At 31.7% G+C, this 25235-nt stretch overlaps 1 protein-coding gene, 1 long non-coding RNA gene, 1 other non-coding gene and 1 pseudogene across 3 annotated transcripts; 1 reads left to right on the forward strand and 3 right to left on the reverse strand.

Annotated features, from left to right (window-relative positions):
* Positions 1-574: 574 nt before the first annotated feature.
* Positions 575-1624, reverse strand: LOC142554942 (uncharacterized). The gene is made up of 3 exons (XR_012822283.1): positions 1503-1624; positions 1336-1379; positions 575-779 (listed from the first exon to the last, which is right to left on the reverse strand). It is a non-coding gene; the product is annotated as an uncharacterized LOC142554942 (long non-coding RNA).
* Positions 1625-4558: 2934 nt separating this feature from the next.
* On the reverse strand, positions 4559-4669 carry LOC142504668 (small nucleolar RNA R71). Its single transcript, XR_012804293.1, has one exon. It is a non-coding gene; the product is annotated as a small nucleolar RNA R71 (small nucleolar RNA).
* Positions 4670-15710: 11041 nt separating this feature from the next.
* On the reverse strand, positions 15711-17444 carry LOC142555032 (transcription factor TCP4-like; annotated as a pseudogene).
* Positions 17445-20443: 2999 nt separating this feature from the next.
* LOC142504326 (uncharacterized) lies at positions 20444-21337 on the forward strand. The gene has a single exon (XM_075617206.1). The coding sequence runs from the start codon at positions 20444-20446 to the stop codon at positions 21335-21337; it is 894 nt and encodes a 297-aa protein (XP_075473321.1).
* Positions 21338-25235: the final 3898 nt, after the last annotated feature.

Raw genomic sequence — 25235 nt, forward strand, 5'->3', positions numbered from 1 at the left:
AAAACAATAAAAAAATTTCCATTTTTTTCAGCCATCGGTCTCCGTTCCTCGATCACAACTCGAATAACTTTTAAAATACATTTTAATGCATGTAAGTAAAAAAAACTACTAAAACATCCTATAACCATGTCACATAATCAATTTAGTAATTAAAATTAATTAATTAACCAATTTTAATATTTCCTAGATTTGCATGCAGTTGGTTTACGTCGTCTTAATTTTGGACCTTACAAAGGACATCAGATTTTTCATGCAACAATTATATTTACACATAATATGGTATGAATGATGAGAAAAGAATAAGGCATTCCTTTGCATGATTCACGCATAAAAATCAATTCTAGATGCGAAAAACATTGGCGGAGAGATGGGGGAGACCTTGCTGCGTTTTTCTTTCAAAGTACACGTGAATTGCTTCCAAAAACTTGTGGGGTGGGGAGAGAAACTGAAACAACCCATTCCCATGACATTTTAATTAACTAATTAACGTATGCGGAAGCCTTAACATTTAAAAGGGAAAGAACAATATATACTTTACATCATAAACATTATCCATACTAATATACATGATCGTTCACAAAATAGCATTCAACTCATAACCACAAAGCCAACATACTAACTTGTTTTTCCCCTCATTCATTTAACAAACTACATGATATTTTAAAACTTCTCATGTTCATTGTATCCCAAATAAAAAGTGACATGATAACAAGTCTTTTCCATGGCATTCTATATGACTTCTTCCGCCTCGAACAATCCGTTTCACTTCTTTTTATCACCTGCATCACATGACATAACTGGAATGAGAATAAACTCAGTAAGTAGAAAGCTATACATAGCAATTACATATATATAACTTTGGCTTAAAACGTGGCTATAGCAATGGCAATGAAAGTAGAGCGATACTATCTTCAATGAACATTACATAATCAAGGCAATATGGATAGTATCTCATGGCATGAGTGAAAGGAAAGGAAATGATAGTCTGTGACATGTGATCTGTGACCTGTGACCTGTGGATAGTATCTCTTTGATATATAAATATATCAAAACTGTGAGAGATACTCATAATCATGTGATTGGCCAATGACATGCATGAATTACTATCATTCCTTGGCTTTAATCATAGGAACTCTTATTGAGGCATTTATACAAACACTTGGTAGGCACAATGGTGTATTAGCTCCTTGATCAATGAATTCAATGAAAATCCTTAAACAATGAACATATAACAATATATAGATCAAATATATACCAATGAAAGGAGCTAATTATCAATAAACATGGCTTATATATATATTCATCATGTGAGCTCAAGGAGAAGTTTCTACTTACAACCCACAAGCACTTTGGTTGCTATGATGTTCTTTGAATGATTCCTACAACAATAATCATAATAATATCCATAAATCATTACCATTAATCCAAGAAATCAATAATTAGACTTAACCCTTCATCACTCCAAACCTTTCCAATTCCAAAATATAAATTAAAGTTCTAACCTTGAAGCTTGAAGTATAAGGTAGGAGACACTAAAATTCCTACTAGAATCCTTGAACTTGGAGTGGAGAATTGAAAGAAAGAAAACATTGAAGAGAAAGGAGCTTGAACCGTAGGAAAATAATGGGGGAAGAGAGAAATGTGGAGAAGCATCTAAAAAAGACATATATAAGCCTTCATTCCCTCAAAAACGTGTTTTGGAAATTTTTAACAGCCTGCTAGGCGCATATGCGCGACGTTTCCGGTGCATATGCGCGCCCCATACTACCCAAAAATAATAACTTCAGCACTCCGCGTGCCATGGCGCGAGTTCTCTCGCGGTGGCGCGCATCATTCTGCCCAAAACGCATTTTTAACTTCCGAATTTGCAAAAGTGGTAAACATGAAAGTTGTAGCCCTATGTGTTTTCTTGAATCTCCCACTGGTTTCAGGTCATTTGAAGGTCTGAGTAAAAAGTTATGCACATTCTCCCAACATGTGTCATTGCAGGAACAACGAAGCACACGACACACTTCGGGCCACTTTTGGCTCGTCTTCCCTAATGATTTGAACAAAAGTCAAGACATGAAAGTTATAGTCTTATATCTTATCTTTCTAATGGAAGTGGCCTCACATCATTTGGATCAATATACAAAATATTATACTAAAAACCACAACTACTACCACTTTTCATACCGTTTCTGCACTTTCCATTTCCTATTTGGCTCAAGACCAACTTTCTATTCTACCCATTCATTTCCATAATCATCACCAACTATGAACATAATACCAAAACAATAACCATTTCAATAAAAATATTGATGAAACTTAAAATTAATAATTTATTATATGTTAAAACATGTATTTTAAAATTACAGTTTCATTAAAATTATAAAATTATGTTATTTTAGTATTGTTTGTTTATATTTAATTATCTTACTAAATATGTTTTATTTTCAGGTTTTCTACGTGTTGGTAAAATATTGATAACTCAAGCTAGAAAATTCAAATGGAGGTGACTCAAACATGTTTGGAATCCTTGAGAAATTATCTACAACTTTGCAGAAGACATGATTGCCTAAAAAGTTCATTGATCAAATTGTGCAAATATCAAAAGGAGGACAAATTTACTTTTACTATGACCAGCATATAGTAAAAAAATCATAACTATTTCAATATTTAACCAAATGAGGTGAACCAAGTGGCCAAATTCATCTACAGACAATTCCCCACATGTTTACCGTTTTGAGCTGAGTCAAATTCGGTTATTAAAGTTGTGGAACAAAGCATTGAAAGAAGGGACATGGAATTGAACTTGGAGAAGACAAAGAATACTATTGCAACTACATGGCATTAATAAAAATTTTGACCCTTTCTCTCATTTGGCCTATAAATAGAGGCCTTGTGCTAGCTTGAGAATCATTCTATCTCATTGTAAAATATAGTGTAAGTGTGTATCAAAGTTCTAAGTTCCAATATATTTTCTTTCATGTTCTCAACTATGAGTGATATTTTAGTGTTGACAAAAGTAAGCTTATGGCAAGCTAAATCTATTATGTCAAGGTGAAGAGGATGCATTCTTAATGAAGTAAGATTGTTTATATTTTGTATATTCTTTCTTTATTTCTTTTCATTTAGCTAACTTATTTTTATTGTAGGTATAAAAATGAATTATTTATTGTTATCAATTTACATCAAATGCTTGATACCATTAAAGTGGTTATCTTGATTTGTTGTTTAATTTTGATACAATAAATATTTCATCACTTATTATTATTATATATATATAGATATATATATATATATATATTTATATAATAATATCATAATATTTCATTTAGACGATAGCGTGGCTCTGCCGATTATTCTAAATGAAATATTATGATTTAATACTAACATTTAACAATCTAAGATTTACTTTATCGCAACTAACTTTTACTTTCTCGCAACTAACTTTTACTTTTCCGCAACTAACATTTACTTTATCGCAACTAACTTTTACTTTACTGCAACTAACTTATTAAATCAATATATTTCATTTAGGCAATAGCGTGGCTCTGCCGGTTGTTCTAAATGAAATATAATTATTTAACTTAACATTTACTTTATGCAATTATTTATTTATATAGTTATAATTATAATCATAGGTACCATATATAAAATATCGGTTAATTCGGTATTTTCTAGTAGTGGGAACTATATTATATTATGTGTGTGTTTAATTTTCTTGTAACCATTATTTATGGTGGTTTCTTTTGTTTTACTTTTAGTTAAACAATATTACATAAACCAAGAATAAATTCTCAAGCCTTGACAAAATTTATAATTTGTAAACTTCATTCTTGCATTTGGTAATCTATAAATTAATAAATTTAAACTCAAAATAATCTCTCTGAGGATCGATCTCGTACTTACGAAATATATTACTTGCAGACAACCTACACTTAGGTGAATTATTATTTAAGTAGTAGCAAGTTTTTGGCGCCATTGCCGGAGAGGTATAAATTAAGTTTATATTTGTTAGTTATGTTTTATTTATAAGTATTGTGTTGTTTTTTTTTTGTATGAGTATTGGAGTCGAAAAAAAAGTGGTAGACTTATTCGAGTATCTGAAAATAATTTAAACATGGATGATAATTCAAATAATCAAGATAATGATAATAATAATAATAATAATAATAATAATAATAATAATAATAATAATAATAATCAAGATCATGATCAATTAAGAACACTTAGGCATCATATGAACCCTATTAGAACTAGTGTCCCATCTTGTTTAGTTTTTCCTCCTTATGCATCTAATTTCAAATTCAAACCTCAAATTATTCAACTTTTACCAAATTTTCATGGCTTAGATTCTGAAAATCCATATTTGCAGTCTAAGAGAATTTGAGGAAGTTTGTAACACTTATAATGATCAAAATTGTAGCATGGATATAGTTCGATTAAAGCTTTTCCCTTTTTCTTTAAAAGATAAAGCTAAAACATGGCTACAAAATTTAAGATCAAGTTCAATAAGATCATGGGAAGAAATGCAACAACAATTTCTCAAAAAAAATTTCCCTTCCCATAGAACAAACTCTTTTAAAAGACACATTACAACTTTTTCTCAAAAACAAGGAGAAACGTTTTATCAATGTTGGGATAGATATAAAGAATTACTTAATACATGCCCACATCATGGTTTTGAAACATGGAGAATAGTTTCTCACTTTTATGAAGGTCTAATACCTAAAGATAGGCAAATGATATAATTCATGTGTAATGGAACTTTTGAAGATAAAAACCCAAATGAAGCTATGGAATATTTGGATTCATTAGCAGAAAATGCTCAAAATTGGGATAATATAGGCAAAATAGAACCACCAACAACTAAAAACAATAATTCAACAAATGGGGGTGGTATCTATAATCTTAAAGATGATATAGATATTCAAGCTAAACTTGCATCTTTAGCAAGAAAAATTGACTCATTAGAAATGAAAAAGAGTGGTCAATTAAAAAGTATTCAAGAAATTGTTTGTCATGTATGTGATACACATGATCATGCTACAAAAGATTGTCCAACATTACCTTCATTTAAAGAATGTCTCCATGAACAAGCAAATTATGTTAACAATTATAAAAAACCAATACTAGATCCTTTTTCACCATCATATAATCCTAGATGAAAAAATCATCCTAATTTTAGTTGGAGGAATGATAATAATGCACAACCGTCACAACAATATTTTCAAAATAACCAAAATCATCAAGGTTATATTCCTTATGTTACACCTCCAAGAAAAAACTTTGAAGATGTAATTCATGCATTTATCCAAAAGCAAGAGTCTATCAATATTCAAAACAGTCAATCTATGAGTGATTTGAAAGAAACTCTTGCAAAATTTGCATCTGCACTTAATATTCATGAAAAAGGAAAATTTCCATCTCAGCCTCAACCTAATCCTAAAAATCAAAATCAAGAATTAAAAAATGAAAAAATTGATCAAATAAAATCTGTTATTACCCTTAGAAGTGGTAAAATAGTTAATGATCCATATAGTAATGAAAACAAGGATCATTTAAAATCAAAGAGTAAGGATGATAACCCTGATACTTTTGAGAATGATGATAACCTTAAATTTTAAGAATAATATGGTGAATGATAAATCATCTGAAATAGTAAATAAGTCAAATAAACCTCCACCATTTTCTCATGCATTAACAAATCATAAAAAACAAAAAAGTGATTCTGATATCTATGAAGTTTTTAAACAAGTGAAGATAAATATTCCATTATTAGATGCTATTAAACAAGTACCTTCTTATGCAAAATTTTTAAAAGACTTATGTAGTGTAAAGAGAAAATTGCATGTGAAGAAAAAAGCATTCTTGGCTGAACAAGTAAGTTCTATTCTTCAAAATAATTCTAGTTTAAAATATAAAGATCATGGTTGTCCAACAATTTCATGTATTATTGGAGAAAATAAAACTAAAAAAGCTTTGTTGGATTTGGGAGCAAGTGTGAATTTACTTCCTTATTCAGTTTATGAAAAACTTAATTTATGAGAATTAAAACCCACTTCTGTTATTCTCTTACTGGCGGATAGGTCAATCAAAATACCTAGAGGTATTGTAAAAGATGTGTTGGTTCAAGTTGATAAATTCATATATCCTGTAGATTTTATTGTTTTGGATACACAACCAATAGAAGTACATAATGAAATTCCAGTAATATTGGGACGACCATTTCTAGCAACTTCAAATGCTTTAATTAATCGTCGAAATGGAATAATGAAATTGTCTTTTGGAAATATGACTCTAGAACTTAATGTGTTCAATTTATGTAAACAACCAAGTATTAATGAAAATGAATATGATAATGAAATTGAAACAATTGTGGAAGAAAATATACAAGAAGAAAACTTAAATCAACAATCTGAAGTTTTTTCAATAGAAAGTTTTTAGTCTAAAAATAATTTTAAAGAAGATGATAATACAAAACTTGAATTAAAATTTTACCATTAGAATTGAAATATGTATTTCTTGGTGAAAATAAAACATTTCCTGTTGTAATTTCTTCCACTCTTTTGCCAAATCAAGAAGAAGATTTGATTAAATTACTTAAAAAATATAAAAATGCAATTGGATGGACTTTGAAAGATATAAAAGGTATGAATCCTTTAATTTGTACACATAAAATTCGCTTGGAAGAAAATGCTAAAACATATCAACAACCACAAAGAAGGTTAAATCCACATATGAAGGAAGTTGTTAAGAATGAAGTATTAAAACTATTAGACGCTGGAATTATCTATCCAATTTCAGATAGTAAATGGGTAAGTCCAACACAAGTAGTACCTAAAAAGTCCGGCATCACTGTTATAAAAAATGAAAAGGGAGAGTTATTACAAGCTAGGATTCCATCTAGTTGGCGTATGTGTATTGATTATAAAAAATTAAATGATGTAACTAGAAAAGATCATTTCCCACTACTATTTTTAGATCAAATTCTAGAAAAAGTAGCAGGAAATTCTTATTACTGTTTTCTTGATGGGTATTCGGGGTATTATCAAATACCTATATCATTAGAAGATCAAGAAAAAACTTATTTTACTTGTCCTTTCGGAACTTTTGCATTTAAAAGAATGCCATTTGGTTTATGTAATGCTCCGGCTACTTTTCAAAGATGCATGTTAAGTATTTTCAGTGATATGATTGAAGAATATGTAGAAGTTTTTATGGATGATATAACTTTTTTTGGAAACTCATTTGAAAATTGTCTTAAAAATCTAGAAGAAGTATTAAAAAGATGTGAAGAAAAAAATCTTGTTTTAAATTGGGAAAAATGTCATTATATGGTTAAATCTAGGATTGTTTTAGGACATGTGATATCTGAAAAAGGAATTGAAGTTGATAAAGCCAAAGTTGATGTTATTGCTAATTTAACATCACCAAAAACGATCAAAGAAGTTCGATCATTCTTGGGTCATGCAGGATTTTATAGAAGGTTTATAAAAAATTTCAGCATAATATCTAAACCAATTTCAAATCTTTTAACAAAAGATACACAATTTGAATGGAATCAGAAATGTGAAAATGCTTTTAAAAAAATTATTAATCTTTTAGTTACATCACCTATTTTACAACCTCCAGATTGGTCTTTACCATTTGAATTAATGTGTGATGCAAGTGATTATGCTATAGGAGCTGTGTTAGGACAAAGAAAAGAAGGAAAAGCTTATGCAATCTATTATGCTAGTAGAACCTTAAATAGTGCCCAAATAAATTATTCAACTACTAAAAAAAATTACTTTCAGTAGTATTTGCATTAGATAAGTTTCGATCTTATTTAATTGGTTCTGCTACTATTGTTTACACCGATCATTCTGCCATAAAATATTTATCAAATAAACAAGATGCTAAGCCAAGATTAATACGGTGGATTTTATTGTTACAAGAATTTGATATTATAATTAAAGATAAAAAAAGAAAAGAAAATGTTGTAGCCGATCATTTATCTAGAATAATGACTGAATCATCTCATAATGAAATACCAATAAATGAAAATTTTCCAGATGATCAGTTGTTTTATGCTACTATTATGCCCTGGTTTGCTAACATTGTAAATTTTCTTGTGACAAATAAAATGCCTTCTCATTGGAATTCACAGGATAAGAATAAATTCTTGATAGAAGTTAAAAAATTTTATTGGGATGATCCTTACTTATTTAAGTATTGTCCTGACCAAATTTTTCGACGATGCATACCTGACAATGAAGTAAGTAATGTTATTAAATTTTGTCATTCTGAAGCATGTGGAGGTCATTTTTCATCCAATAAAACAGCTACAAAAATCTTACAATGTGGATTTTATTGGCCGTCTTTATTCAAAGATACGCATTTATTTTGCAAATCTTGTGTAAACTGTCAGAAGATGGGATCAATTTCAAAACGAAACATGATGCCTTTAAATCCAATCATAATTATTGAAATATTTGATAGTTGGGGGATAGATTTTATGGGTCCATTTCCATTATCTTTTGGATATACGTACATTTTAGTCGTTGTTGATTATATTTCAAAATGGATTGAAGCAATTGCATGTAGAACTAATGATTATAAAGTTGTTAGGAAATTTTTAAAATAAAATATTTTTAGTCGATTTGGAATACCTAGAGCAATAATTAGTGATGGGGGAAGTCATTTTATAAATAAATCATTTTCTTCTTTGTTAAGAAAATATGGCATTACACATAAAGTTTTTACCCCATATCATCCTCAAAGTAATGGTCAAGTTGAACTTGCAAATAGATAAATAAAACAAATTTTAGAAAAAACAGTTATTCCAAATCGAAAAGATTGGTCTTTAAGATTAACTGATGCATTATGGGCATATAGAACTGCATTTAAAACATCATTAGGGATGTCACCATATATGTTAGTTTTTGGTAAGCATTGTCATTTACCGGTTGAACTTGAACATAAAGCTTATTGGGCAATTAAAGCATTTAATATTAATTTAGATGATGCATCTAAATTAAGAAAATTGCAAATAAATGAACTTGAAGAATTAAGAAATGATGCATATGAAAATTCAAAGATTTATAAAGATAAAACTAAAGCCTTTCATTATAAAAATATTATGAGAAAGTCATTTGAAATTGGACAAAAAGTTTTGCTTTATAATTCTCGTTTGCATTTATTTTCAGGTAAACTTAGATTGAGGTGGTCAGGACCATTTATAGTCAAATTTGTTTATCCTCATGGTGCTGTTGATATTGAAAATCTTAAAAATAATGATGTGTTTAAAGTTAATGGGCAAAGACTCAAGTCTTTTATAGAAAATGAAATTCTTAATAATGAGTTTATGCCTTTATATGATCCACAATAGTTGTTTGATATTTTCATTTTGTTTTGCAGATTCTAGTTCATTTCCCGGTTAAGTGGCGGATAACGGTACTCTGTGACTGTTTAAGTCGGTTTCTTCAGTTTTCTCAAAATAATTGAAATATATATAATAATAATAATATGGATGCGTGTATTATGAATCTTCGTAAATATTTTGCTTGTTTGCCTGATAATGCATTGAAAAAAAATTATAAATCTAGATGTGAGCGGCTAAGGTTGATGATGTCATATGGCATATCGAATGATGTCCGTTTGATAATTGAAGCAAAAGTCCGATTGGTTGGGGAAGCAAGTGAATTAATAATAAGACATATGCCTGGATTTGGTAAAAGCAAATATGCAAAAGAGCGAAGAGCTAAACGTATAGGTGGATGTCATAAATGTGCAAGGTGGACTTGTAAGGGAAAATGCAAAAATGTTGGAATGACATCAATGAATAGAGAAGATAAAATTTTATTCATTAAGAATGGTCTGAGTAAAGAGCCTTTGGATAATTTTCTAGAGGTTCTTGATACGCATTCTAGTGGGTACGTGCAAAATGAACTTCTTAAACTATGGTGGCAATTTCAACAGGAGGAATATCAATATGGACGGTGGAATCAGCCTTACAAAGATCCTACTGTAGTAACGCATATCTATTTAGATAAGTAAATATATATACACAATTTCGTCTTGGGAATCTGACGTTAAAAAACCATGTTTGCCAATTTATAAGAAAATTGGATGGGAAGCATATCCTCGACTCATAGAAGGCGTTGAAGCCGTTACTGAACGTAAAATCAGAGGAAGATGTGAGCCACAATCACAACTACGCTGTATATATTTGTTTTAATTTTGTCATTTTTATTTTCTTTTAATAATAATAATTTCCTGTTCAAATATTGACTTTTGGCATGTTACGCTTATAAATTCATATGCTGTGATCTAACAATTACAAAAAACATATTTCTCAACATGTCAACGTCCACGGTAAGTAAAATCAAAAATATTTGTGTATTTTGTGGATCTAGTGCAGGAAAAGATTCAATTTATGAAGAAGTAGCAGAAATCTTGGAATAACACTTGCTAAAAAAAAGATTATTTGGTATATGGTGGTGGTGAAGTTGGCCTCATGGGAAAAGTTGCAAAAGCTGCGCATGCAGGTGGAAGTGAAGTTTTAGGCATTATTCCGATTACCTTAGCCAATCTTACAGGAGCAACAATAGGAGAAGAAATGAAAGTGGACAACATGTATGAACGAATTACTCAAATGATTGAACATTCAGATACTTTCATTGCTTTGCCAGGAGGTTTCGGTACTTTGGAAGAAATATTTCATACTGTTTGTTGGGTACAATTAAATATCCACAATAAGCCAATTGGTTTGTTAAATGTTAACAATTATTATGATAAACTGTTATCGTTTTTTGATGATGTTGTGGAACATGGATTTATTTCATTAGCTTCGCGAAGGATGTTAGTTTCTGCTACAAGTGAAGGTGAACTTATTGATTTACTGCAAGGATTTAGTCATGAACCAGATTCATCCTTATCTCAACTTAATTGGCCAACATCCAAAAGTAAGAAAAGAAAATTCATGTGATGCTAAACTTGTGATTCATCGGTATGTTTTAATGTTTTTCTTTAAGGTATGAATAATTTCTTCTTCTTCTCCTCTTAGTTTTTTTATATAAAAATTAAAATATATACTTATATATAGTAATAATAATAATAATTTTTAGTTCAATGTCGAGTAAGGTGTTAGTAAAACGCACCTGAGACGCATTAGTTAATAATTATTGGAAAATCACAATACACTAGATTTTAATATTCATTATATTCAAAATACAGACTAAAAGAAAAATTAGTTTTTCATATGTACCAATTTATATATATTTTTTGATCAATTAATATAAAATATATAATAGATGTGTTCATATATATATATATAATTGTATATGTTTTCAAATAAATTAATTTCTAAAATTTTTATGAGCATATAGTTAAAAGATATGGTTTGTATGGTTGTTAACATGTATAATTGAAAGAATTCTTTTGTAAAAATATAATATATACTCACACATCTTTTGTGAGTGAGTGGTGAGAAATGAGAAAACAATTAATAAACTTTTATTGATTATTAAAAATGGTTAATTACAATAATATAACTCCTCTAAAAAAATATTTATTGAAAAAAGAAAAAAAAAGAAGTAAATATATAACGGACTGCAAAATACTTTATTCATTGTAATTTTTTTATATTTGATTGATGTACTATCAATGTGTTCTAAAAACATCAATATTGTGTTAAAAAAAAAAACAAAAAACAAAAAAACAAAAACAAACAAACAAACAAAAAATTTGTTTGTGCTAGATAAGTATCAAAAGTAGTCGGATGTATCCGTTATATAAATGTTTATATATATATATATATATATATATATATATATATATATATATATATATATATATATATGGTAGAATGTTTGGATAAAAAATTTTATGTTATTGTAAAATTTTGCAGTCACGTTATTTAAAAAAAAACAATAAAAAAAAGATAAAAATGGGGATTTTATTCTTTGTAAATTTTCCTATTTTGTTTTCAATATTAGTTTAATTAATTGTCTGCTTTAATACTTAGCCTTTTTCAATGAGAGTTAATATTCATTCCAACTCCATGAGTGAAAACTAGTTATTCCTTAAATATTTTGACCTGAAAGAATATATGGAGTTGAGGCTTTTACAATAATATTCTTGATATTATACATGTTATGGTGGGTGGTGTGAATTATCTTTTTGACTATATTATTATAAAAAATTTAGAAATTTAAAAATAAATTATATATATATATTGTTACTTTATATATTATGTGAAAATAAGAATAATAATAAAAACACATTTAATTATATATTATTATATTAAACGAAAATATATATATATATATATATAAATCGATATATGATTTTGTTTTTAATAAATATGTTTGTATTTGAATATATAAAAGGAATAAAGAATCTAGGTTGTGATTTTTCCGATAAAGTTTATTACTAAGGGACTAGTAATAAGATAGTGTGGGGTGTGATGAAACTTAAAATTAATAATTTATTATATGTTAAAACATGTATTTTAAAATTTAAGTTTCATTAAAATTATAAAATTATGTTATTTTAGTATTGTTTGTTTATATTTAATTGTCTTACTAAATATGTTTTATTTTTAGGTTTCTATGTGTTGATAAAATAATGATAACTCAAGTTAGAAAATTCAAATGGAGGTGACTCAAACATATTTGGAATCCTTGAAAAATTATCTACAACTTTGCAGAAGACATGATTGCCTAAAAAGTTCATTAAGATGATCAAATTGTGCAAATATCAAAAAGAGGACAAATTTACTTTTACTATGACCAGCATATAGTAAAAAAATCATAATTATTTCAATATTTAACCAAATGAGGTGAACCAAGTGGCCAAATTCATCTACAGACAATTCCCCACATGTTTGCCGTTTTGAGCAGAGTCAAATTCGGTGATTAAAGTTGTGGAACAAAGCATTGAAAGAAGGGACATGGAATTGAACTTGGAGGAGACAAAGAATACTATTGCAACTACATGGCATTTATAAAAATTTTGACCCTTTCTCTCATTTGGCCTATAAATAGAGACCTTGTGCTAGCTTGAGAATCATTCTATCTCATTGTAAAATATAGTGTGGGTGTGTATCAAAGTTCTAAATTCCAATATATTTTCTTTCATGTTCTCAACTATGAGTGATATTTTAGTGTTGATCAAAAGTAAGCTTATGACAAGCTAAATCTATTATGTCAAGGTGAAGAGGATGCATTCTTGGTGAAGTAAAATTGTTTATATTTTGTATATTCTTTCTTTATTTCTTTTCATTTAGCTAACTTATTTTTATTGTAGGTATAAAAATGAATTATTTATTGTTATCAATTTACATCAAATGCTTGATACCATTAAAGTGGTTATCTTGATTTGTTGTTTAATTTTGATACAATAAATATTTCATCACTTATTATTATTATTATATATATATATATATATATTTATATAATAATATCATAATATTTCATTTAGACGATAGCGTGGCTTTGCCGATTGTTCTAAATGAAATATTATGATTTAATACTAACATTTAACAATCTAACATTTACTTTATCGCAACTAACTTTTATTTTTCGCATCTAACATTTACTTTCTCGCAACTAACTTTTACTTTTCCGCAACTAACATTTACTTTATCGCAACTAACTTTTACTTTACTGCAACTAACTTATTAAATCAATATATTTTATTTAGGCAATAGCGTGGCTCTGCCGGTTGTTCTAAATGAAATATAATGATTTAATTTAACATTTACTTTATGCAATTATTTATTTATATAGTTATAATTATAATCATAGGTACCATATATAAAATATCGGTTAATTCAGGTATTTTTTATAGTGGGAACTATATTATATTATGTGTGTGTTTAATTTTCTTGGAACCATTATTTATGGTGGTTTCTTTTGTTTTACGTTTAGTTAAACAATATTACATAAAACAAGAATAAATTCTCAAGCCTTGACAAAATTTATAATTTGTAAACTTTATTCTTGCATTTGGTAATTTATAAATTAATAAATTTAAACTCAAAATAATCTCTCTGAGGATCGATCTCGTACTTACGAAATATATTACTTGCAGACAACCTACACTAGGGTGAATTATTATTTAAGTAGTAGCAGATATCCATAACCAGTAACCATTCAACATAATCTCAACCAGTAAAGCATAAAACATGATCATAACAATAATAAACCATAAGGATTAATATGATAAAAGGTTGGGCTATTACAGAAACCCTAGGTTTCTAATGCTTTGATTGTGTGATATGAAGTGTTTTGTGGTTTAGAAACTCCATCTTTGATACAAATAATTGGGTACAAAGCTATGCCTAATAACCTTGATATAATAGGCCCATTTGACCCATTATAATGTAGAAGAAATATCTCGTTTAGGGAAATTTTCGAAATAATAATCGAGTATCCAAAAAAATCATTGTTTTCTTCAACAATCAATTACCAGTTTAAAATATGACTTGGCATGTAAAAACATTTCAAAAGACACCATTTTTGAATATCACACCTTAAATAGATCATATATTAAATAAATAAAAATAATCAATTAATAAAATTATTTTTTCTTTACAGTCCCCAGTCTCCGTTCCTCAGTCGCGTTTCGAATAACCCTTGAAAACACAGTTTTATATATTCTAGTAGAAAATCGCATCTTAAACATATAAACATGCCTATCACATATAAATAATGCAATTAAAATGATTTAATTAAGCATTTTTTATTTTCCTAGATTTGAATGCAGCTGAATTACGTTATCGTATTTTGGACATCACATAAAAAAAACCAAAAAAAAACCAAAAAAAAAAACAAACATATGATTAAATGTCAAAAATGTTATATTTCAAATCTCGGTTAAACCGGATATTTATTAAACTTTCTTCGATGTTTTTAGAAATGTTTATTTTAACTTTCTTGCATCCTTCGTTTCAGGACAAGAACCTCGAAATGTCCGTAATCTTAGAAGACAATTATCGATATATCTTTGAAAGCTCAGACAAGAGATCCAGGCGACCTTCGGGCCGAATCGGGAAATTATATTTTCAATGTGTAATTTTTTTTTTCAAATTCAAGATTTGGAACACCTCCTAAAGTAATAAGTTTTAGGCTTTCATCACCTCATTTTGAATCTTATATAGGTCCACCCCTGTGTACACCTTATCGGCTAGAGTAAATTTCACGAATATCTCCATTTTAGCACCACGAAACAGCAATTTGTAGATAGACTTGGAAACTTTAAAGCAGAGATTTGCAGGATAGGGGGACCAAGAACTGATGGCCAAGTACCATATTTCCTTGGAATTAATCTCAATTCTGTCCAGTCAATTCTTCTACCAACTGAATAATAGTTACCATATGTCAAGCAGCTATAGACTGCTCAAATGTTTACAAACTACTCGAGCTTGATGCATAAAGGAGTAGTATAAATTCGATTCTAGCAGGTGGGTAGTAACAACGTCTCATGTGTTGCCAAAATGGCAGGATTGAATTTTCCGAAGTTCTTAAACATAATAGTGTCAATCTTGAAACACTTGATGGCACCCTTTTCGCAATGCTGTTCAAAACCCGAAAACAATGGGGACTGAAGGATACAAATCACTTATAACATTTCTTTCTTTAACACCAGATTTTTGAAAAAATTATGAACAAAAGCTTCACGTAACAACCACATTATCTGAATTGATCAAATAAGCACACAGTAGCAAGGAAACAAACTTGTAACAAAACCTAAGAATTACAAATTGCTCGACGCAATGTTGAGCTCTACGCAGCTCATTCACGTATGAAACCAATAAACTTGAAGCTAGGAAAAGACACAACTAAGACATTGTGGCGAACCGGGCTAAAAAAACCTGAAATTCAACTCACGATTCTTCGTATCATGACAGCTGCAATCGAGTTGAACTCATTCCAGCTTCCTCCCTCTGCTTCTCCAGATTCTCAGTACCAACAGCGGAAACAATGAGCATTGACAACTTTTGGCCAGTACTTGGTTTCCTTTATGAATTTGTATTAATGTTAGGCCTTCAAAAGTGCATTTAATCTAACAGTACACTAACTTTAAAGTACTCGAGACAATAGAAAAATCTCAAAAGTTCCTTCGAATTATCACCTGTTAATGGAATAAGAGAGGAGTTCCAACTTGATGAGTTAAACTTGATGGAGAGAATTAGGGGAAGCAGAGGATGGATTGTTAGAGTAGCCAACTTTCTTCTCTTGATTACCATGAATTCGTGCAGGAATGCGGAACTCTGGGAATCCACCTATTCCAGAGGTGAATCCAATGCTGGACATCGATGATGGATACACAGGCCTAACTGCTGGATGCTGAAGTTGCGGCTGCATGTTATTATCAGCATCTGCAATTGGTATTACGGATGGATCCATCCAAGCACAATCCGAAGGAGTGTTTCTGGACTCAAGGGTTCCCCTTTGTGAAAGAAACTGGAGTTGGCCTAATAGCTGCTGCGACCTCTGGTGGTGTATTGAACATGTATCCTGCAGCTGCGGCTGCTCCACCTCTTCTACTGACAGAGTCTCCACCAGGATTCAATGCTCTTAGACTCAGCGACTGGGTAAGTTCAGCTGCCTGAAGATGGTGCTCTTGCCAGGCATCAAAGCCAAGTGGAGTACCGCCAAGGAAAACTTGGGCCTGGGAATGAAGTTGATGAGGATGGTGAGTGGGATTCTGATGCTGCCGGCTCTGGGGGTGGTGAATAAGAATTGGATCATGGACTGACCGCAAGGAGAGTCTCAAATCTTGGCTATATGTACTAATTCTTGAGAGAAATTCAGGAGCTGGGAAGTTCGGAAACTGCATAGATGAGGAGCTTGTCTCTGCTGAAGCACCCATTGGGAAGAAAGACATGCTAGTATCCAAAGATGGAGGCAAAAAGCTTGCATTTTGAACATTATGATTCACAATATCGTCACTTTCCAGCATTAAAATTGGCCCTTTAGGCGAAGGCCCTGAAACATCAGTAATTATCGAATCAGCCTGGTGAATGCTATGCTGTTCCTGTTGCCCTTCTTGAAGCTGTTTCTGGGCCTCTTCCTCGTCAAAACTCGTCTTCGCAGCAGAAATTACAGAGGGATGGTTTCCACGCTGGAAGCTCCGCAAGATCATCAATGGCGACCTTTGCCTTCTTGATGAGCCAATCTACCGCCTTACTGGGACGGTCATAGCCAAGTCGATCTTGCACGTCGTAGAACTGAATGGCCGTGCGTGCAGCAAGGCGCACACGGCGACCCCTTGGACCTTTGGCAGTGCACACTTTACTGTGGCAGTCTTTTCTCCCGGTGGACCTAATAATGTGGCCGCCTTCAACCTCCACTATCTCTCCTCCGCCAGCACTTCTCACGCCCACTAATCTTGATACAGATGATGGTACCGGGAGGTTGCAATGTTTACTGCTCTCTCTCATTTTTTCCGCCAATCTTGCATGTTCAGGGGTGTGTTAAAAGAATAGAACTTGGATCTAAATCAATCTCAAAAATTAGTTCAAGAGGAGAGGATTGTTCAAACTCATATATACAACTCTCAGGTTATTTATTCAACCGATGTGGGACAATTAACACACCCCTCTCACGCCCAGGAATAAACATCTGGAGCGTGAGTTTACAAATGACCCAATTAGGGGCAGAACATTATAGGCAGTCCAACACATAACGGTGGAACCCGGGCTCTGATATCATGTTAAGAATGGAACTTGGACCTAACTCAACCCCAAAAGCTAGCTCAAGAGGGAAGGATTGTTCAAGTCCATATATACAACTCTCAGGTTATTTATGCAATCGATGTGGGACAATTAACAGGGATGAACGCAAGAGACTGAAGATACAGGAAAGCATTAAGCTTCCTCAATTCAGCTAATCGATCTTTACTTTCTGCCAAATCTGAACATCAGCTCCAACCTTCTACACTCCAAAATCATATAGGAGAGCAACAAAACAAAAAATTTTGGCCTACCCCCGTTACTTAGGGCATCTCCAACCCAACTCCAAAATAGAGTATTCCTTCATTACAGAAAATGGATTCTCCTCCAATTCATCTTTATTTGTCTACTCCATTTTAGAGGAAAGAATAATAATCCTCTAAAAATGGAGGACAACTATTCAAATAGAAGATGAGTGAAAGATACAAATAATTACAGAATTGTCATTATGAAAATTGCAATATAACCCTTGTAGTTTTATCAAATTTTTTGGCCAATTTTTTAATAATTTCGAATTTTTTATTATTTTTAATGTTAATTAATTTTTGGCCATTTTTTTCAATTTCGAATTTTTTAAATGTTTTAAAATTTAAATAATTTTTTTGTCCATTTTATATTTTATATTTTGAATTATATAATTCTGAAAAATTTATTTTAATTGTTTTATTTTTTTGCATGAATTAATTATATTTACAATTTATAATAGTCACGAAATAGAATTAATGAACAATGTAATGACAAAAAAAATACATAACATAATTTACTACAAACATTTATTATCTATTTAACTTAACTTGATAAACATGTGATATTTGTAGACATAATAAAGTAGACAACAAAGAAACACACACCACAATAAAGATAAACATATCACCAAAAAAAACACACACAAACACACAACAATAAAGATAAACACATTCTTAGTTCATTACAATCATGAGAGAACACTAGTATGGTGGAAGGTCGGACCCGGATGGTGAAGTTTCTCCGAAGAACTGTCCAAACGGTGTAGAAGTTCCGTCGGAGCCATCCCCCATTTCCATTCTTTTCTGCCAAATTTTTTGTTGTTCTTTGATCAAGTATGCACGGACTGATTCATCAACGCACATAGGGTTCATCCTTAGTATTTTGTTTTCTTCTTTAAAATCCATTATTGCATTCCTTTGTTTCTCAACATCAATGAGTTGTTGTCGATGTACCTCAGCATTCTCCATAACAGCCACAATTTTCTCAGTACATTTGGCCATGGTGGAAATGTCCTTCAAGTGTTCTTAAATAGCTTTTCTTTTGGCTTTGGCCTTTTTTATGCCAATTGGACGTTGAGAACTCCCTCCTGATGCATTATCTTCATCCAGGTTTATAGCAAACCCTAGATAGCCCTCCAGAATCGGGTGTTGGTGATTCTGTTTTTGGAGAATAGTCATATTGGGATGAGTCGATATTCCCGCGGTTTGGTATGAAATTCGATAAAATAGCGTTTGATGACCTAAACTTCTCTTGATCCTTAAGCAAAGACCATACATGATCCAACCGCCAAGTCGACCCAGCTGATTGCTTAAATAGGCTTTTGGTTGATCCAACTATAATAATGTATGAATTGTATCTTAGTCACATAAAGTAAAAAAATATAGTTTCACAGAAATATGATAAAAAAATTTAATTACTCACAACGTCTTTCTCAGAAGCACCACTTGGACGGCTAAGTTCCACCTGGCTAACTCATGAACTAAAGTTTCGACAATCTTGTTTATGTTGAACCAGTGACATTGGAGGGCCTTAGTAGTTCGAGGCTCTGTTGAGTTACCAGTGAGTTGTTCGTTGTATGTAGCTGTCACTCGTGACCATAACCTATCGCGTGATTGGTTTATACCAATTATTGGATTTTGGGAGACATCAAGATAAGCCATCACGAGTAGTTTATCCTCCTCGATTGAGAAGGCAGCACCACGTTTAGATGAAGTTATTTGATTATAAATAATTATTCAATTTGTTGGAGTGGTCTCAATGCTTCGTATGATGCTTGAATTTATAGCCAAAACATTTTGATAAGAAATATGGATCAACGGTCTCAATTAAAATTAAATCTGATCTAACGATAGAAATTTAAATTATTTAGATTGATTTGTTTGGGGATGCGAAATTTGATCTATAGGTGTGTATTGAAAAACTTTATTTTAAATGTACAATGCATCTCTGACATATTATAGAGTTTCTTTATTAGTAGGTTAAAACTCGTGCCATATCACTTTTCTTTGCTAACAAATACACAACTCGTGACAACTGCAAAAAATATAGACAAGAGTTGACAGATGAGTTGTCTCTGATTGTGACTAGACAACACGTGATAGATGACTGCAACTAGACAACCCATCACATATCTTTTATTTGAAATGCACAACCCGTGACAGCTAGTATAGAGACAAGAGTGGGCTATTGAGTTGTCTCTGATTGTGACTAGACACCACGTGACAACTGACTGCAACTAGACAACTCCTCAGTTGGCTTTTAGTGGAAATGCATAGCCCATGACAACATGCATTATATAAATTAGACAACCCCCCTTATCAGTTGTCTTTATTGAAATACACAACCCGTGACAAAAAAAAATGAGTTGGCTTTTATTCCATATAATATTAAAAATAAATTAAAATATCTAACATAACTAAACTAATAAGTGTCACCACTTATTTCAAGACTAGTGACTTCTTGATAATTTACTCAACTTGCTCAAAAATGAATTTTCATGAAGGAGGTCCTTCAAGTTTTTCTTTCTATGCGTCCTCGTCGTCATCTGACGACGAAGATCAACCTAGTGCCAACATACAGAATGAGTTGAATCGCATTGACGAACAACAAACGATTTTAAGCCAACTCATAAACAGTGCTACCGTTGTCTCCAATTACTTCCAAGAAAGTGATAATTTACACCGTCAAGGCTCGATCACTGGCTATGTTGTGATTAATCGAGACAGATTAGCTACCGAACAACGCTTGCACAATGACTATTTTTCTGAGTCTCCAATGTACAATGAATCAATGTTCAAGAGACGTTTTCGAATGTCTCGTCGGCTATTCTTGCGAATTATGGAATCCGTTCAACAACATGATAATTACTTTGTACAGGAAGTAGATGCGTTGGGGAGGCCCGAGTTGTCCCCATACCAAAAGATATCAGCCAAAATGCGTATCTTAGCATACGGTATGGCGATAGATTCAACAGATGAGTATATTAAAATCGGGAAGTCTACTGCGATTGAAAGTTTAAAAAGATTTTGTCGGGCTGTGGTAGAGGTTTTTGGTGACTGGTATCTTCGATCTCCAAATGCTGATGATATTGAAAGGATTCTCCTTATTGGAAAACAACGTGGATTCCCAAGGATGCTAGGAAGCCTAGATTGTATGCATTGGAATTGGAAAAACTGTCCAACAGGTTGGGCTGGACAATATGCTGATCGTAGCGGAAAACCAATCATCATTTTGGAGGCCGTAGCATATTACAAGTTGTGGATATGTCATGCATACTTTGGTTTGCCAGGTTCAAACAATGACATTAATGTGTTATCAAAATCTCATCTCTTTGTTAATTTGGCCAATGGTGTAGCTCCCCCTGCTAACTATCTCATATAAGGAAAAGAATACACCATGTGATACTACCTAGCAGATGGTATATATCCAAAGTGGGCTACTCTAGTGCAAACAATCCACAATCAACAAGGTCCAAAGAAGAAATATTTTGCAGCACGACAAGAAAGTTGTAGAAAAGATGTTGAACGATCATTTGGAGTATTGCAATCAAAATGGGCGATAATCACTGGACCTGCACGAGTTTGGAGCAAACAAGTGCTGCATGATATCATGACAACATGCATTATAATGCATAATATGATTATTGAAGACGAAAGAGAATTGAATGTGCCAGTCACAGATTATCGCGAGGCACCCATCCGAGATGTTGAAATGGCACGTGATGAGCATGTCCGATTTCAAGAGTTTCTTGCACGCCATCGTAAAATAAAAGATAAATCGGCTCACTATGCACTCCGAGATGCTCTTATTGACCATTTATGGGAGGAGTACAGTAATTCGGAATATTAGTATTTTAATGATCAATTTGTGTGTTGTTCTTTAAATCATGTGTCGTTTATGTTTGTCTTGATTTATATTTTATGTCTGTTTGATGAATGTTGTCTTTTTTTTTTTTTGCAATTTGATGACAAAATAAATGTATTGTTTTAAATAAACGAGCCGAATACACATGTAATTGTGTTATGTTTAGCGAATTAATTAAGTTTAGTTAAATAATACATTATGAAATTAATTAATTATATATATATGTGTGTATTTGAAAATGAAATAAATCAGAGAAATGAAATATTTGGTAATATTTAAAAGATATGAGTCGAAAATGAAATAAATTAAAGAAATAGAGTATTTTGTAATATTTAGAGGATATGGGTTGGAGTAGATTTTTGAAAATAGAGATCATGAATCTCTATTTTAGAGGATAGATGATGAAAAATAGAGGATATAGGTCGGAGATGGTTTTATATTTCTCACTTTTTTGCACGTCTTTTGATGAATAGGCCATTTGAGAAGGCTTGATCAAGAAACCTTGCGGTGGTTTTCTTGAAATTCAGTCCTTCATTTTTTTCCTTATCCAGTAAGACAAAAAGGTTCTGGTGACAGACAGCTCAACACTGACTCGATTCTCCCTCTATCCTTCTGTATGAGAGGCCTTGAGAGCAGTGGTAAAATTGGCAGTGTTCGGGTCAGAAAGCAGAAGTAAGATATATGTAGTGTAAGACAAAACTGTACCAACTTTAATAAAATATATCCAATTAAAAATATTGTATTAAAATATAAGAAGATGAACTTCAAATATAGCATAGACTCGACCATCTTTTTGTCTGAAATATTCTTATTTAATATTTTAAATTTTTGCCCAAAATCCCCTGTGGAACACAAGCACAAAATCGAATTAAGACTCCTTGAATCTATGGTTTATTCGTTTATATTTATGATTACTTGTTTGAGGAACCAACAAATAATTCTGGAGGCACGCATGCAAATATAGTTTAAATGGCACATGCGCAAGAGCAATCAATCACTGGTATGCTCAATCCTCCGCATTGTCACTATCAATCTCTGTCGTGGGATTAATGTCAAAAATTAATCCCTCCATCTATCATTAGTAAACCCTTTAATTCCTTCACCCCACTTCCTTGTATTTTTTCTCCAAATTCAACTCTTTTTTTCCCCAAAAAAAATGCTATAAATTTCAATCTCACTGGATTCTAATTATCTATACAGAAAAAGAAAGATGTTGATTGGTTGTTTCACCACTTAATGGAGAAAGTGACTGTTCGTTTTTGTGGTTATAAAAAAAAAGTAAAGAAAAAGGTTGTGGTCATGTGCAAAATGTAGTTTGAGACACGTATCTTTAGTTCTTCACTATATTAAACCTCTTGGAAAAACTGGGTTTAGTATTTTTTAATTAATGGATATCTAAATTTACCTTTACTATATTATTCCAAGATATTTAATAATTAAGGTATAAAGAGAGAAGATTGTTCGTCCAAAAACTTCTTAGATTATTTTCCGATTATCTCATTATCCTAACATGGAGATAAAATTGCAATTTTAGTCATAAAAGTTAATATGTTTTGAGTTTTAGTCATATAACTTATCAATTTTTTATTTTCATACAGTAACTTGATTTTTTTTTTGTTTTGGTCATTTTTTATGCCTAAAATTACTAAATACATCGGTATGATTTCTTTGACACTGATTTTTTCTTACGTCACACATGTGACTAGAATTAAACTCATATTACACAAATTAAAATTAACCTGACAAAAAATAAAAGGAAAATATATCAAAACGACTCTCAATACTTCAATATTTGAGGAAAAAAGTGTCATTTTCATTTATTTTTGTTTATGCCTATTTTAATATGTATAATATAAGATTTTATTCTAATCACGTGAGCCGCGCCGCGTAGGAGATTATTGATGTCAAATTGGGCAGGTGCGAGCAACATGTGCGTGCCCTCGACGCTACGAAATTTCTTCAAATCTCATTCTTTAATCTTCGAATCAGGTCCACGATCGGATTACTTGTTCATCTTCTAAATTGCACTAAAAAATTAGAAGAGATTTTGCATTGTGATTTATTAAAACGAGAGGCGGCTCAAAATCCTTGAAAGTATTCAAGGTGGTGGTCGATATTTTTGGAGGCTATGGGAGAAGGATTTCCGAATTTTTGGAGTGCATGGAGGCTAGGTTTCAAATTTCCTACTTAAACCATGTTTTCATGACCTAATTTCCATAATATAAGATTTAGGTTCCATAATTAACTTTGAAGGATCGTTTGCTCAGCATCTTTGGGATGCTTCAAACAAAATATTCTCCAATGAGCTGCAATAGCTCGTGTTATAAGAATATTAACACCAATGAATTAAATCGAGTTTGGTTTTAAAATCAAGCGGAAGAAACTCGAAATAATCCTTCGTGAAGAGTACTGATATATTTAGAAAACATTTTAACTTACGTAAAATGACTAACTGAAATAAGACCGATTAGTTTTTGCATTCTTCAGTTCAGTTATGGTGACAACTGAGCTGACGAATACTCCAACTGATCAAAATAGTTTGAAAACAATAGTTAATCAGTTAAATATAGAAGATATGTATATAGATGTTCGGAGACTTCAACTGCTCCTACGTCACCCCTTCTATCTCCACGGATAGGATCCACTAGAAGACTTTGATTTATACAACTACTTGTACAAACCCACTCAGCTAGGACTTACACTACTGCCTAAACTGAACTCGTAGCTACGACTGAAGGCAGCACCTTCCAGCCAACATTTCTTTAACGTCTATGTGTCAAAAACTACATACACAAGTTTAACGTCTTTGTGCAAGACTGTTTGGATGGATTAGAGAGTCTTTGTGTGTGTGAGAACTGAACGAGGATGTTTTCACACACTGAGAGAAATATGCTTCTACTCTAAACTGATATATCTGTGAAGAGTTCCCTCGACTAGGCTGAATGCTTCTCTCTTTAAGCTGATATAACTTTGAAGCGTGCCCTTTCTTTTCTCTCTTGTGTTGTGTGTATATCTAGTCTTCACAGGCGGGAAAACTGATCGTACAGTGAGAGTCATTGGTTGTATCCGTTGCATCTTGAATTTGTTTCTTGGACTTTTTGTCTCGACTTTTCGACTGCCCTTCTGAAACGTTATGTCTTTAATGCACTGATGCAACGTCCATTATTGTCCTTTGACTGGATAATGGCTTTGTACCTTCACGTACAGCTGGATTCCACTTGAGAGAGTTTGTCTTCATCCATAACTGAAAGATTCTAACTGATGCTTCGAACTGGTCAGTTGAACTGATCTTTCAGTTGGGCTGGTGAAATCAGTTGACTCGTCAGTTAAACTGAATTCACACTTGTTTAGTTAGACAGATCAGTTGAGTTTCTTCATCAGTTGAATACTCATTCGGCTGGCCAGGCTTCTGAGG

This window comes from Primulina tabacum, chromosome 9, assembly GCF_025594145.1.
Source record: "Primulina tabacum isolate GXHZ01 chromosome 9, ASM2559414v2, whole genome shotgun sequence".
Lineage (NCBI taxonomy): Eukaryota > Viridiplantae > Streptophyta > Magnoliopsida > Lamiales > Gesneriaceae > Primulina > Primulina tabacum.